This window comes from Salvelinus alpinus, chromosome 32 (assembly GCF_045679555.1).
Source record: "Salvelinus alpinus chromosome 32, SLU_Salpinus.1, whole genome shotgun sequence".
Lineage (NCBI taxonomy): Eukaryota > Metazoa > Chordata > Actinopteri > Salmoniformes > Salmonidae > Salvelinus > Salvelinus alpinus.
The window spans coordinates 2698763-2714504 of record NC_092117.1 but is presented as its reverse complement, the minus strand read 5'-3'; the positions used below and the strand labels follow the sequence as shown (position 1 = coordinate 2714504).

Below are 15742 nucleotides of genomic sequence, written 5' to 3'. Positions count from 1 at the left end.
TTTCATCATAGGTACACTTCAACTATGACAGACAAAATGAGAGAAAAAAATCCAGAAAATCACATTGTAGGATTTTTAATAAATTTATTTGCAAATGATGGTGGAAAATAAGTATAATAAGTAAATCTGACACAGCGGTTGCATTAAATAGGCCTACGTTCATTTTTGATTTTTTTGGCGTCGTAACCGACTTCATTTTCGTGCCATTAATCCGCCCGCCATCACCTTATGTTTCAGCATGATAATGCACAGCTCTATGTCGCAAGGATCTGTACATAATTCCTAGAAGCTGAAAATGTCCCAGTTCTTCCATGGCCTGCACACTCACCAGACATGTCACCCATTGAGCATGTTTGGGATGCTTTGAGTCGACGTGTACGACAGCGTGTTCCAGGTCCCGCCAATATCCAGCAACTTCACACAGGCATTGAAGAGTGGGACAACATTCCACAGGCCACAATCATCAGCCTGATCAACTCAATGCGAATGAGATGTCACACTGCATGAGGCAAATAATGGTCACACCAATGCATCCCTAGCATATCTGCTGGCCAGGTAAACTCTGTAGAAGTAATTGTGGAACTGAGAAGGGAGAGCCTTAAAGCCAACCTAGAAAAGCTGGAGAGGAGAGAGAGGACACTGAGGATGGAGGGAAAGAGTGACAGTGAAAAAGAGTGAGGGTTAGATAAGAGGGAGTGAGGAAAGAGAAGAGAAACACCTTGTGGTGGTGAGCTCAGGCCAACACTCCAGTCCAATAAGGAAAGGGAACAGACTCACAGATAGTTGCCAGACTCCTCTCTCTCTCTCGCTCATAGCCACTGTTTGCCTGCCACTGCTTTTACTACCTCTCTTCTACTCTTTCTCTCTTCTCCCAGCTCTCTCGCTCCAGACCACTAATACCTGTGTCCTCTCATATTTTGGTGTTCTATTCCTCCTTTTCTCCTGCTCCCTTTTTCCTTTTTGGATAAGTGCTGAGTTCTCTGACTGGGCTATGAGCCTCCTGTCTCTTATTTGTGGTTATATAGGCCCTCTCTACATCTTCACTTTTTTTCATCACACAAATCTTTAAAGGCACAGACGTAGTATGGTCTAGTATGGTCTGCTTTCCAAATGGCACCCTATTCCCTATATAGTCCACTATATAGGAAACATATGGTGTCATTTGGGACATAGACATGGACTTTTTATATTGCCCTGCATAAAATTCCATGTCGTCCTGTGCCTGTTTCTTGTCATGGTATAGGAGAGTACAGAGAGAGGCCTGTCCTTACACGTTGGTTCACTCTCTCTCTGATTAGAAAGTATTCTGGTGCTACCAGAGTGTAACTGTGGCTTACTCACTCCATGTACGCCTCACTCCATCCCATCCCTCTCTCCTCATGTCCCTTCACTCATCCGTGCCCACGGATGTTTTCAAGAGGTCCAGTGTTGGGATGAAGGTGTGTGTGTGTGTGCATGTGAGAGAAACATGTGAATGTGTGCTTTTGGTGTGCTTTTGCTGAGCGATGATGAGGGAACCCATAGAGTAGTTGTGGTGAAGTGTAACAATGTCTGTGACTGTTGGCAGTCAGAGAATGTCAGTGGGTGTGTAGCGTGTCCACTGCAACGCCACTACCACTCTATTCATCTGTTGGCACCAGGATAAGTTAACTCACTAACACATCCCCTTCAGCTGGCCCTGGTGACCCTGTTTGTCCCCATCGTGGGTTACGTGTCCAGGGTTATATTTATTAGGCAACAAATGGAGGCTGTGACCTCACTGTGTGTGAACGTGTGTGTGAACGTGTGTGTGAACGTGTGTGTGTGAACGTGTGTGTGTGAACGTGTGTGTGTGAACGTGTGTGTGTGAACGTGTGTGTGTGTGTGTGTGTGTGTGTGTGTGTGTGTGTGTGTGTGTGTGTGTGTGAACGTACGTGTGTGTATGAGTGCGTGTGTGTGTGTGTGTATGTACGTGTGTGAACGTGGGTGTGTGTGTGTGTGTGTGTGTGTGAACGTGTGTGTGTGTGAACGTGTGTGTGTGAACGTGTGTGTGTGAACGTGTGTGTGTGAACGTGTGTGTGTGAACGTGTGTGTGTGAACGTGTGTGTGTGAACGTGTGTGTGTGTGTGAACGTGTGTGTGTGGGTGAACGTGTGTGTGTGAACGTGTGTGTGTGAACGTGCGTGTGTGTGAACGTGCGTGTGTGTGTGTGTGCACGTGCGTGTGTGTGAACGTGCGTGTGTGTGTGTGTGTGTGAACGTGCGTGTGAACGTACGTGTGTGTGAACGTGTGTGAACGTACGTGTGTGTGTGAACGTGCGTGTGAACGTGCGTGTGTGAACGTACGTGCGTGTGTGAACGTACGTGCGTGTGTGTGAGCGTGTGTGTGAACGCGCGGGCGCGAGAGAGAACGCGCGTGTGTGTGTGAGAGAAAGTGTGTCTGTGTGAGAGAAAGTGTGTCTGTGTGAGAGAACGTGTGTGTGTGTGTGTGAGAGAACGTGTGTGTGTGTGTGTGTGTGTGTGTGTGTGTGTGTGTGTGTGTGTGTGAGAGAACGTGTGTGTGTGTGTGTGTGTGAGAGAGAACGTGTGTGTGTGAGAGAGAACGTGTGTGTGAGAGAACGTGTGTGTGTGAGAGAACGTGTGTGTGAGAGAACGTGTGTGTGTGTGTGAGAGAACGTGTGTGTGTGTGAGAGAGAGAGAGAGAACGTGCACGTGTGTGTGAGAGAACGTGCGCGCGTGTGTGCGCGTCCGTGTTTTGAGATGTGGCAGAAGGCCTCGTGGAGGCGCTTGCTTTTTTATTGCATAATCTCTTGGTTGTGTTTATCAATATACGTGTGTGTTTGGTTGGAGCATGTGTGTGTATAATGTGACTGTTTGTGAGACAGTGCAGCATGCCTGTTGGAGGCGCCTTCTTGTTTACAGTGTAATCTGTGTGTTTGTTTGGGGACATGTGATCAATTCAAGGCCTTTGATAACAGGCCAAAGGGCCAAGGTTCTGCTGCACTCTCCTCTTTCCCCCTGTTCCCGATTTTCTTTCTCTTCAGCCTTTTCCTCTACATCTGTCTTTCCCCATGATCTCTGTCTAGCTCAGTTTATAAGTATGTCTAACACTCGAAATATTGTGGCAACCTCATCAAGATGTTCAGATCTCTTGTAGTAAGGTGTTGGGTAGATATTTGCTGCACCCTGGTTCCAGTCCCGGTTGGGACAACCCCCCCAAATTTGCCGCAATATTATGTTTGTTTGTATCTTTTGGCGTAACGGCTAAGGCTAACATTTTCTGGACCAGGGTTTGAGTCCCGGTCGGGACCACCCCCAAAATTTTGCTGCAATGTTATGTATGGTAAAGTAACAACCACTTTCTCTGTCGCCTCTCTCTAGGGGCAGTACCAGCCTTCAGACCTCCTGTGCCCAGAGACATATGTCTTTGTGCCCATAGAACGCTGCATCCCCAGCCTGGAGCAGACCCACTACGCACGCTTCAACCAGGACCCCGACGCAGGTACTGAAAACAACACAGCAACCTACAGTACACTATGAACGCTATCCTACGGCACACTGACCTATATCAGTCATTCTTGTGGTTGGCAGTAGCCTCAAGGTTACAGAATTGGGCCAGTAGGGGGGTTGCTGCTTCCAATCCTCGGGGGAAATGTGGCTGCAGTGAGACGGCAACCGGAGGGTTTCTGTCATCAAAATCTCAACTACCATTTACTGCCGTTGTGCCTGTGTGCGAGGCACGTAACCGCTACAACTGGTTCGGTTTGGGGAATAACATGAAGCACAAAAAAAAACTAATTTCCAATTGACATTGACAATAACGTTTCGATTGTATTCACAAGCTGTTATGGATGCGTGTGTGCTCAGATGAACCTGTGTGTGTGTGAGCCCGAACCAAACTAATCCGAGTCTGATCGTGCAGTATGTTGAAACCTCTGGCTTAGCTCCAGACACTGAGCTTTCCCTGAACCCAGGTCAGTTTGTGTGCTGGCTCCACTGTGGTCAGACACTGTCATTATGGAAGACTCAGGGTGCATCCCAAATGGCACCCTTTACCCTACATAATGCCCTACTGGGCCCTGGTCAGAAGTAGTGCACTATGTAGGGAAAAGGGTGCCATTTGTGATGCAGATGCTGTTATTATTACCAGAATAATGATATCAGTGATAATAGCTGGGCCGACCAGCAGACGCCACAGCCGGGAGGGAGAGAGTGGAGAGGAGGACAAGGAGGAGAGGGAGAGAAAGAGGTTTCGTTGCGGATAACTGCTGAGTGGGGTACTTGAAAGTACTCTCTCGCTCTTACTCACACATAATGATACACACACACACACACTCCCCTCCCTCTCCCTGTTCTATCTATGTCCCGCTCTGCTGACTGTTCAGTTCTCTGTTGTTAGAGTTCTATATCAGCACACACACTCCTTTAAACTGTTTCTACCTCACCCCACACTTCTACCCCCACTGCCGGGTCTATAGTAATCCTCTAAGCTATTTAGCTCTTCCAAGATGAGCCTGGCTCCGTTTAGGCGAGCCCCACCTCTACTCACTGATCTGGCTACGTAAACAACAGGCTAATATGTACAACGACCAGATCTTGAGATGGAGAGAAAATCCTCTAGAAACCATTCAGAAGAGTTGAAGTATTTGTCTCCAGTGTGTATGGCAGCCTGCAAGCGGAGAGAAAGAGAATCGCTGCATTTTCACACACACAAACACAGACAGTTGCTTTGGCTGTTTCCAGTGTCTAACACACTAATAGTGTGGCGCAAGCGGTCACGTTGGTCTTGGCAGGCAGATGTGTGCGTACTTTCAGGTGTTTGGTGTGTGTGCGCAACTGCCTCATTCATTCATTTTTATTTAGCTACTTTGTTACATTTGCCACTGTTTTCCAGGGAGTTGTGTGACTGTGTGCCAGGGTTTCCGTTAACTGGTAATTGCCGCTCCCGTGAGTTAGCTGCGTTCCTTTTCGTTTCTAAAGACAAAGGAATTCTCCGGTTGAAACATTATTGAAGATTTATGATAAAAACATCCTAAAGATTGATTCTATACTTCGTTTGACATGTTTCTACGAACTGTAATATGATTTTTCGTCTGAACTTTCGCCTGGACTTGCCCGCGCCTCCTGAGTTTGGATTTGTGTACTAAACGCGCAAACAAAAAGGAGGTATTTGGACATCAATTATGGACTTTATCGAACAAAACAAACTTTTATTGTGGAACTGGGATTCCTGGGAGTGCATTCTGATGAAGATCATCAAAGGTAAGTGAATATTTATAATGCTATTTCTGACTTCTGTGGACTCAACAACATGGCGGGTATCTGTATGGCTTGTTTTTGTGTCTGAGCGCCGTACTCAGGTTATTGCATGGTGTGCTTTTTACGAAAAGTTTTTTAAAATCTGACACAGCGGTTGCATTAAGGAGATGTTTGTATCTTTTAGCAATGTTTACGATGAGTATTTCTGTAAATTGATGTGGCTCTCTGCAAAATCACTGGATGTTTTGGAGGCAAAACATTACTGAACATAACGCACCAATGTAAACTAAGATTTTGGGATATAAATATGAACTTAATCGAGCAGAACATACATGTATTGTGTAACACGAAGTCCTATGAGTGTCATCTGATGAAGACCATCAAAGGTTAGTGATTCATTTTATCTCTTTCTGCTTTTTGTGACTCTCTTTGGCTGGAAAAATGGCTGTGTTTTTCTGTGACTAGGTGCTGACCTAACATAATCGTTTGGTGTGCTTTCGTCGTAAAGCCTTTTTGAAATTGGACACTGTGGCTGGATTTACAACAAGTGTATCTTTAAAATGGTGTAAAATACTTGTATGTTTGAGGAACTTTAATTATGGGATTTCTGTTTTGAATTTGGCGCCCTGCAATTTCACTGGCTGTTGTTGAGGCGGGACGCTAGCGTCCCGAATATCCCAGAGAGGTTGACAAACTGTGGTTTTGGCAAGTCGGTTAGGACATCTACATTCGTGGCCAAAAGTTTGGAGAATGACACTAATATTAATTTTCACAAAATCTGCTGCCTCAGTTTGTATGATTGCAATTTGCATATACTCCAGAATGTTATGAAGAGTGATCAGATGAATTGCAATTAATTGAAAAGTCCCTCTTTGCCATGCAAATTAACTGAATCCCCCAAAAACATTTCCACTGCATTTCAGCCCTGCCGCAAAAGGACCAGCTGACATCATGCCAGTGATTCTCTCGTTAACACAGGTGTGAGTGTTGACGAGGACAAGGCTGGAGGTCACTCTGTCATGCTGATTGAGTTCTAATAACAGACTGGAGGCTGCAAAAGGAGGGTGGTGCTTGGAATCATTGTTCTTCCTCTGTCAACCATGGTTACCTGCAAGGAAACACGTGCGTCATCATTGCTTTGCACAAAAAGGGCTTCACAGGCAAGAATATTGCTGCCAGTAAGATTGCATCTAAATCAACCATTTATCGGATCATCAAGAACTTCAAGGAGAGCGGTTCAATTGTTGTGAAGAAGGCTTCAGGGCGCCCAAGAAAGTCCAGCAAGCGCCGGGACCGTCTCCTAAAGTTGATTCAGCTGCGGGATCGGGGCACCCCCAGTACAGAGCTTGCTCAGGAATGGCAGCAGGCAGGTGTGAGTGCATCTGCACGCACAGTGAGGCAAAGACTTTTGGAGGATCGCCTGGTGTCAAGAAGGGCAGCAAAGAAGCCACTTCTCTCCAGGAAAAACATCAGGGACAGACTGATATTCTGCAAAACGTACAGGGATTGGACTGCTGAGGACTGGGGTAAAGTCATTTTCTCTGATGAATCCCCTTTCCGATTGTTTGGGTCATCTGAAAATAAGCTTGTCCGGAGAAGAAAAGGTGAGCGCTACCATCAGTCCTGTGTCATGCCAACAGTAAAGCATCCTGAGACCATTCATGTGTGGGGTTGCTTCTCAGCCAAGGGAGTGGGCTCACTCACAATTTTGCCTAAGAACACAGCCATGAATAAAGAATGGTACCAACACATCCTCCGATAGCAAATTCTAAGGTCCAGGAACAGTTTGGTGACGAACAATGCCTTTTCCAGCATGATGGAGCACCTTGCCATAAGGCTCGGGGAACAAAACATCGATATTTTGGGTCCATGGCCAGGACATTCCCCAGACCTTAGAGAGCTTGAGAGCTTGTGGTCAATCCTCAAGAGGCGTGTGGACAAACAAAAACTCACAAATTCTGAACAACTCCAAGCATTGATTATGCAAGAATGGGCTGCCATCAGTCAGGATGTGGCACAGAAGTTATTTGACAGCATGCCAGGGCGGATTGCAGAGGTCTTGAAAAAGAAGGGTCTTATGAAAGGCTTTGACACTTATGAAAGGCTTGCAATTATACTTCAGTATTCCTTAGTAACATCTGACAACATTTCTAAAGACCCTGAAGCAGCAAACTTTGGAAATTAATATTTATGTCATTCTCAATACTCAATTGGCCCAGCGTCGTCCGGGTTACGGTTTGGTAGGCCGTTATTGTAAATTCTAATTTGTTTTTAACTGACTTGCCTAGTTAAATAAAACAATATTGAGAATATTACACTAAATGGAGCCAATTACACTCACTGGAGTATATATAGGAGTATATATAGGATTTGAAAAAGACGTTACCAGTGCAGCAAGTGCAACTTGCTTACTGCTGCTGGTAAGCTTTCTTGACTTGACTTTTATTTTGGGTAGTCTTTGTTTTGGGTGGTCGATCTGTAGTATGACCATCTGTAGTCCATCTATCTGTTGATAAGCAAGTTGTAGGGTTAGTAGATAGTCTGTAGAGCATCTACCAATGGACTATCAGTAACTATCCAAATGAAGTGTTACCATTCATTTTTGCTGACCTTAAAAACAAACAACTTTTTATCTCAATATCAAATAATTTCTTGGTAAATAATAGTTTATTGGTCGCGTACACAGTTTAGCAGGTGGTATAGCGGGTGCAGCGAAATGCTTGTTACTAGCTCCTTACAAAGCAGTAAAATGTCAAACAAGTACACAAATAATTAAAATGTAAAAAAATATATATATATATAAAGTACAGAAGAACGTCAGGACAAATCCAATTAACAACCCAAATTGCATTTTGTTTACTGTTACAGTGCTATCTATACGTATGTACACCGAAAGAATTTGCACAAGATACCAAGGTTATTATAGCTTGTTCAACACCATCACTAGCTAACAGGGAAGAAACCCGGGGGCGATCACGGTGCTTGACTGGGCCAAGCTAGAATACCTTGAAGTTTCTGGAGCCATTCGCAATCCACACCGACCGACTTGCGGACCAGTGACTGAGCCAATCTAGAGCAGATTGATAATGGGGGTCGCCAATTTGCTTGGGAGGGGGTCCCTGGGCAAGAAAATATTTGAAGACCCTTGCACCGAATTACACTGAACAAACGTGACCGACTGCCTCGATTTGGTATTATGTAGCAACATTTGAAATTACTTTTATCCAACGTAAAAAAACACAGTCTCAGAACTAGAAAATGGTATATCATATACTGCAGTTGAGGAACATTGTGAAAGTAATTTTGCTTTTAAAATTGATAAACTTGTAACCCCTCTTTTGAGAAAACGGCCCTTGAATGTTTTGGTACACCTACTGGAGAGCTCTTATTTGTCCACACCCATTCAGCATGGTTCACAGCCTCTTAAGCCTTAGTCCCACCCATCTCTTTAAGGAATCACATGTAAGGCCATGTGGTAAACACATGCTTTATCAAATCAAATCTATCTTTATTCGTCACATGCACAGTATACAGGTGTAAACGGTACAGTGATAGTACTTGCATAGGAGCAATATCAAAAACAAAGTGTCCAGATAAAAATGTTTTATATTTTATTGTTATTAGATGACACTTACCCAGACACACTTGTCTAAATTGATGGGTCATGTGAAGGAAATGCTATAACCATCCCTCACTGTCTGGGTCCCTATTGTCTAGACATGTACACATGTTCATGAAATACAATCGATGGCCGTAATCACCCCCAGACACACCTGCTAATTTGATGGATCATGTAATAATCTGGCCGAAGTGTAGTCTTTTGTTTAGATATGTAGCTAGCTAAACAATGAACCGGCATAACCCCAACTCCTACTACTACCAATACAAACATTGTCATAGCTGTATGACAGTATGTAACGTCAGTATGTAACTATCTCTTGACATTTTTAGTAGCCTACAGCATAACTCTTATAGACAGACATGACTTGTTTCACATTACCATTAACCCCTTCATTATAGTGGCGATGAAATGTTCGCCAAACGTCACCCCAATCCGTTAAGCAGTTCTTTCATATAAATAGGATAAATAATTTGCAAATTTGTCAACTGTGACACTCGAATCACAGAGACAGATTCATTATGACCTTGAACTCCCATTTGAATACTCAAGAAAGGTGTTGATATAATTAAAACCAGTAGCAGGTAATAAGCTGAGTTTGCTCTAAAACTTCATGCATATATCAAATTTAGGGTAGGGCTGCTCATTTGAATTTCCTGTCTTTTTTTGTCTATTGCCAACACAAAACATGTCACTTAAAATGTTTTTGTATTTAGTACACAGTAGCTATATGTCCTCCCTTGTAGAGCAGTCCAGTGGACTATTTAGGAGCCCTGGCCTCACCTTGGGGGTTAGAGGATAGCTGCTGGGGGCGGTCTCTGGTTGTCAGGATGAGGAGGCTGCAGGCCCTGTCTTAATGAGGTGTGTGTGGTGTGCTAATCTACACATTTATGCTGACGTGTCGAAAACTAGGGCGCACACGGGTTACATGCCTCCCGCTGAAAGCCTAGGCCTCTCTCTGACCTCAGGCACGTTTTAAACACGGGCTCATTCACGCGCATGCACACACACATATACACTTTGTCACAATCTCTGTTTGATGGACATAGACATAGGAGAATTGCCCTCTCCACAGGGTAAACGCTTATGCTGCAGCCAGGCGCCAACACACTCCTCTCTACCTTCACACAAATACACGCACACACTTCTCTCTCTCCCCACCCAGCCAAGTGTATGTGGTCTTGCTGTGCTTTAACTGGTGCTGTTTATTGAAAGTGTGTGTTTGGGTAGTAAAGCCAGGCGATATGGTGCCAAGTCGCTAGGAGAGACTGTGGCCTTCTATTCTCTTCCATCTTTACAAGTCCTAGTCTGACAGCACCCATAATAACAGATTCCCTCTGGAATAACACATACACACATTTACACGCACACGCACAGAACTACACTCATGTAAGGGATAGTTGATTGGTGTCGTGATTAATGCGATAACGATTATTTGATCAAATCAATGAACTATGTTTAATTATTACGATGATTAAATGAATCATATAACAATTAGTTAAGTAGTAATCTGGGGCACCATTGGAGAAGTTTATTTAACGAGTCACTGTTTCCCAAATGAACTCAAAAATATCAGAATATCTTGATATACTATCTGTCATCCATCAATCATTTGCTCCTATTTCAGTCTCATTCCGAACGTCGTAATATCCTATAAATCTGCACAAACCGTAGTCTCCATGATGAATCAGCAATACACAAATTGGCTTATTTATTTACTAACTAAATAATCACACAGAATTACATAAACACACACACAGGATAGATTATACATTGGTTACTAACATGATGCAATGAAAAGTCCCTAGTGGACTAACCCGATATGACTGCTTGTTACACAATGAAAAGGGGGGTGTGGGGTGGGGGCGGGAGAAGGAAAGGGACCAAGGAATTCAACTATCGTACATACAGTTGAATAATACGCTCAACGTAAATATGGATATATAGCACCCTATCAACCACTCATTCGGATTTAGAAATGCAATGTACATATTTATGCTTGTATGTCTTTGTCGTCTCCCTCTGGTGAAATCACTCGATCCATCTACTGGGAGTAATTTGACAAAGTCTCTGATTGTGTAATTCTCTGCTTTGTCCACCAGAGGTCACCTTGTCCTTTGTAGTCATAGCTTCTTGATCTCGGAGTGTCTGTTAGAGTGAATCTTCATTCTGGAAGTGTTCTTTAGAATGGATTCTTCAAAATACTACCCAGTGGTTCTCGGTCGAGTTTACTAGACTAAAGTACTTAAACAGCTGCAGACTGATGTTCCTGTGTAGTCTTCTTTGAGAGAGAGTTTGAGTTTCTAACCATTTCGTATCTTTCAGCTCATGCTGTCAGTCACACTGGTCTTTAGTTTTAAACCATTGCTCAGCCGTGTAGCCACCGCTTCACGCTGTCTTATCTCTAGAGATTTAAATTCCTACCATTTCAACGTGCAGCCACCGCTCCACGTTTTTCTGGTCTCTATTGTCTAACCATTCGTGACGTCCTGCTTATCGTCCGCCTACTTGGTCTAATGTAAATTCTTCAGCGAGTCCTTTTAAACACTCGGGAAAAGTGCATTCCCTCCTTTTGCCAAAATGTCTGTGCTCACATGGGCATGGTTACTGACTTACAGTGGCTTGCGAAAGTATTCACCCCTCTTGGCATTTTTCCTATTTTGTTGCCTTACAACCTGGAATTAAAATATATTTTTTGGGGGGGGGTGTATCATTTGATTTACACAACATGCCTACCACTTTGAAGATGCACATTTTTTTTTATTGTGAAACAAACAACGAATAAGACAAAAAAACAGGACTTGAGTCAATACTTTGTAGAGACCTTTTTCAGCAATTACAGCTGCAAGTCTCTTGGGGTATGTCTCTATAAGCTTGGCACATCCAGCCACTGGGATTTTTGCCCATTCTTCAAGGCAAAACTGCTCCAGCTCCTTCAAGTTGGAAGGGTTCCGCTGGTGTACAGCAATCTTTAAATCATACCACAGATTCTCAATTGGATTGAGGTCTGGGCTTTGACTAGGCCATTCCAAGACATTTAATGTTTCCCTTTAAACCACTTGAGTGTTGCTTTAGCAGTATACTTAGGGTCATTGTCCTGCTGGAAGGTGAACCTCTGTCCCAGTCTCAAATCTCTGGAAGACTGAAACAGGTTTCCCTGAAGAATCTCCCTGTATTTAGCGCCATCCATCATTCCTTCAATTCTGACCAGTTTCCCAGTCCCTGCCGATGAAAAACATCCACAAAACATGATGCTGCCACCACCATGCTTCACTGTGGGGATGGTGTTCTCAGGGTGATGAGAGGTGTTGGGTTCGCGCCAGACATAGCTTTGTCCTTGACGGCCAAAAAGCTCGATTTTAGTCTCATCTGACCAGAGTACCTTCTTCCATATGTTTGGGAAGTCTCCGCCTTTTGGCGAACAACAAACATGTTTGCTTATTATTTTCTGGCCACTCTTTCGTAAAGCCCAGCTCTGTGGAGTGTAAGGCTTAAAGTGGTCTTATGAACAGATTCTCCAATCTCCGCTGTGGATCTTTGCAGCTCCTTCAGAGTTATGTGGTCTCTTTGTTGCCTCTCTGATTAATGACCTCTTTGCATTGTCCATGAGTTTTGGTGGGCGGCCCTTTCGTGGCAGGTTTGTTGTGGTGCCATATTCTTTCCATTTTTTTTATAATGGATTTAATGGTGCTCCGTGGGATGTTCAAAGTTTCTGATCTTTTTTTATAACCCAACCCTGATCTGTACTTCTCCACAACTTTGTCCCTGACCTGTTTGGAGAGCTCCTTGTTCTTCATTGTGCCGCTTTCTTGGTGGTGCCCCTTGCTTAGTGGTGTTGCAAACTCTGGGGGCTTTCAGAACAGGTGTATATATACTGAGATCATGTGACACTTAGATTGCACACAGGTGGACTTTATTTAATTAATTATGTGACTTCTGAAGGTAATTGGTTGCACCAGATCTTATTTAGTGGCTTCATAGCAAAGAGGGTGAAAACATATGCACGCACCACTTTTCCGTTTTTTATTTTTTAGAATTTGAAACAAGTAAAAAAAAAAAAAAAAAAAAAAAAAAAACATTTCACTTCACCATTTTGGACTATTTTGTGTATGTCCATTACATGGAATAAAAATAAAAATCTATTTAAATTACAGGTTGTAATGCAACAAAATAGGAAAAATGCCAAGGGGGGTGAATACTTTTGCAAGGCACTGTATCAAATGTCTATATGAAAACCCATTATCTCATTTAGAAGGCTAAAAATCACATTTCATCTTCTCACAAATCGTTTCATTTTTAATCGTATAAGAGCCACAACATTTAGATTTAGATCTGATAACTGGGAAATATACACATTCAGAGATACAGTTGATGTTCTTCCGTCCTTAGTTCCATTACAAATTAGTAACTTATTTGACATAATTGTTTTGAGCCCCACGAACCATTTACCATATTATTTATGTTAGAAATGTCCAAACTTTTGATGTTACAGTACTGCAAAGTCTCTCTCTGTGGTAACAAAGGGATTTTTAACTTCCATTTCTGAAGAGTGGGAGAGGAGTTCCTGCAAGGTATTATGTCCCCTATCCTCCAGGCCGGCTCGGTCCTCCCCTCCTGCTCCGTGGCTCGACGACTCATTGCGAGCTCACAGAACAGGGCTCCGGGCAGCCGAGCGGAAATGGAGGAAAACTCGCCTCCCTGCGGACCTGGCATCCTTTCACTCCCTCCTCTCTACATTCTCCTCTTCTGTCTCTGCTGCTAAAGCCAATTTCTACCACTCTAAATTCCAAGCATCTGCCTCTAACCCTAGGAAGCTCTTTGCCACCTTCTCCTCCCTCCTGAATCCTCCTCCCCCTCCTCCCCCCTCCTCCCTCTCTGCTGATGACTTCGTCAACCATTTTGAAAAGAAGGTCGACGACATCCGATCCTCGTTTGCTAAGTCAAACGACACCGCTGGTTCTGCTCACACTGCCCTACCCTGTGCTTTGTCCTCTTTCTCCCCTCTCTCTCCAGATGAAATCTCGCGTCTTGTGACGGCCGGCCGCCCAACAACCTGCCCGCTTGACCCTATCCCCTCCTCTCTTCTCCAGACCATTTCCGGAGACCTTCTCCCTTACCTCACCTCGCTCATCAACTCATCCTTGACCGCTGGCTACGTCCCTTCCGTCTTCAAGAGAGCGAGAGTTGCACCCCTTCTGAAAAAACCTACACTCGATCCCTCCGATGTCAACAACTACAGACCAGTATCCCTTCTTTCTTTTCTCTCCAAAACTCTTGAACGTGCCGTCCTTGGCCAGCTCTCCTGCTATCTCTCTCAGAATGACCTTCTTGATCCAAATCAGTCATGTTTCAAGACTAGTCATTCAACTGAGACTGCTCTTCTCTGTGTCACGGAGGCGCTCCGCACTGCTAAAGCTAACTCTCTCTCCTCTGCTCTCATCCTTCTAGACCTATCGGCTGCCTTTGATACTGTGAACCATCAGATCCTCCTCTCCACCCTCTCCGAGCTGGGCATCTCCGGCGCGGCCCACGCTTGGATTGCGTCCTACCTGACAGGTCGCTCCTACCAGGTGGCGTGGCGAGAATCTGTCTCCGCACCACGTGCTCTCACCACTGGTGTCCCCCAGGGCTCTGTTCTAGGCCCTCTCCTATTCTCGCTATACACCAAGTCACTTGGCTCTGTCATATCCTCACATGGTCTCTCCTATCATTGCTATGCAGACGACACACAATTAATCTTCTCCTTTCCCCCCTCTGATAACCAGGTGGTGAATCGCATCTCTGCATGTCTGGCAGACATATCAGTGTGGATGACGGATCACCACCTCAAGCTGAACCTCGGCAAGACGGAGCTGCTCTTCCTCCCGGGGAAGGACTGCCCGTTCCATGATCTCGCCATCACGGTTGACAACTCCATTGTGTCCTCCTCCCAGAGAACCTTGGCGTGATCCTGGACAACACCCTGTCGTTCTCAACTAACATCAAGGCGGTGACCCGTTCCTGTAGGTTCATGCTCTACAACATTCGCAGAGTACGACCCTGCCTCACGCAGGAAGCGGCGCAGGTCCTAATCCAGGCACTTGTCATCTCCCGTCTGGATTACTGCAACTCGCTGTTGGCTGGGCTCCCTGCCTGTGCCATTAAACCCCTACAACTCATCCAGAACGCCGCAGCCCGTCTGGTGTTCAACTTTCCCAAGTTCTCTCACGTCACCCCGCTCCTCCGCTCTCTCCACTGGCTTCCAGTTGAAGCTCGCATCCGCTACAAGACCATGGTGCTTGCCTACGGAGCTGTGAGGGGAACGGCACCTCCGTACCTTCAGGCTCTGATCAGGCCCTACACCCAAACAAGGGCACTGCGTTCATCCACCTCTGGCCTGCTCGCCTCCCTACCTCTGAGGAAGTACAGTTCCCGCTCAGCCCAGTCAAAACTGTTCGCTGCTCTGGCACCCCAATGGTGGAACAAACTCCCTCACGACGCCAGGTCAGCGGAGTCAATCACCACCTTCCGGAGACACCTGAAACCCCACCTCTTTAAGGAATACCTAGGATAGGATAAAGTAATCCTTCTAACCCCCCCCCCCCTTAAAAGAGTTAGATGCACTATTGTAAAGTGGTTGTTCCACTGGATATCATAAGGTGAATGCACCAATTTGTAAGTCGCTCTGGATAAGAGCGTCTGCTAAATGACTTAAATGTAAATGTATTTACGACCCGGTTAAGTCATAAAACTCTAGTGCGCGAGAGAGAGAGAAGGGGGGCTGATCTGCCACCTATGATCCTCACCCAAGAGGGCAAGTCATGACATTGGTCAAGATCACTGTCTCTCCGCTGACCCAGTCAATCAGTAAACAGACCAAAGATGTTCTAAGGTTCAATTAACCTCCT

At 44.9% G+C, this 15742-nt stretch overlaps 1 protein-coding gene across 4 annotated transcripts in view; it reads left to right on the top strand.

The window, feature by feature from the left end:
• The window catches only part of LOC139562642 (arginyl-tRNA--protein transferase 1), a 190566-nt gene that overhangs the window by 161900 nt on the left and 12924 nt on the right, over positions 1–15742 (top strand). For all 4 annotated transcript variants that reach the window (XM_071380508.1, XM_071380507.1, XM_071380510.1 and 1 more), the window contains one exon: positions 3359–3479. In XM_071380508.1, the coding sequence (XP_071236609.1) occupies positions 3359–3479 (121 nt within the window). The remainder of the gene's footprint in view (positions 1–3358; positions 3480–15742) is intronic.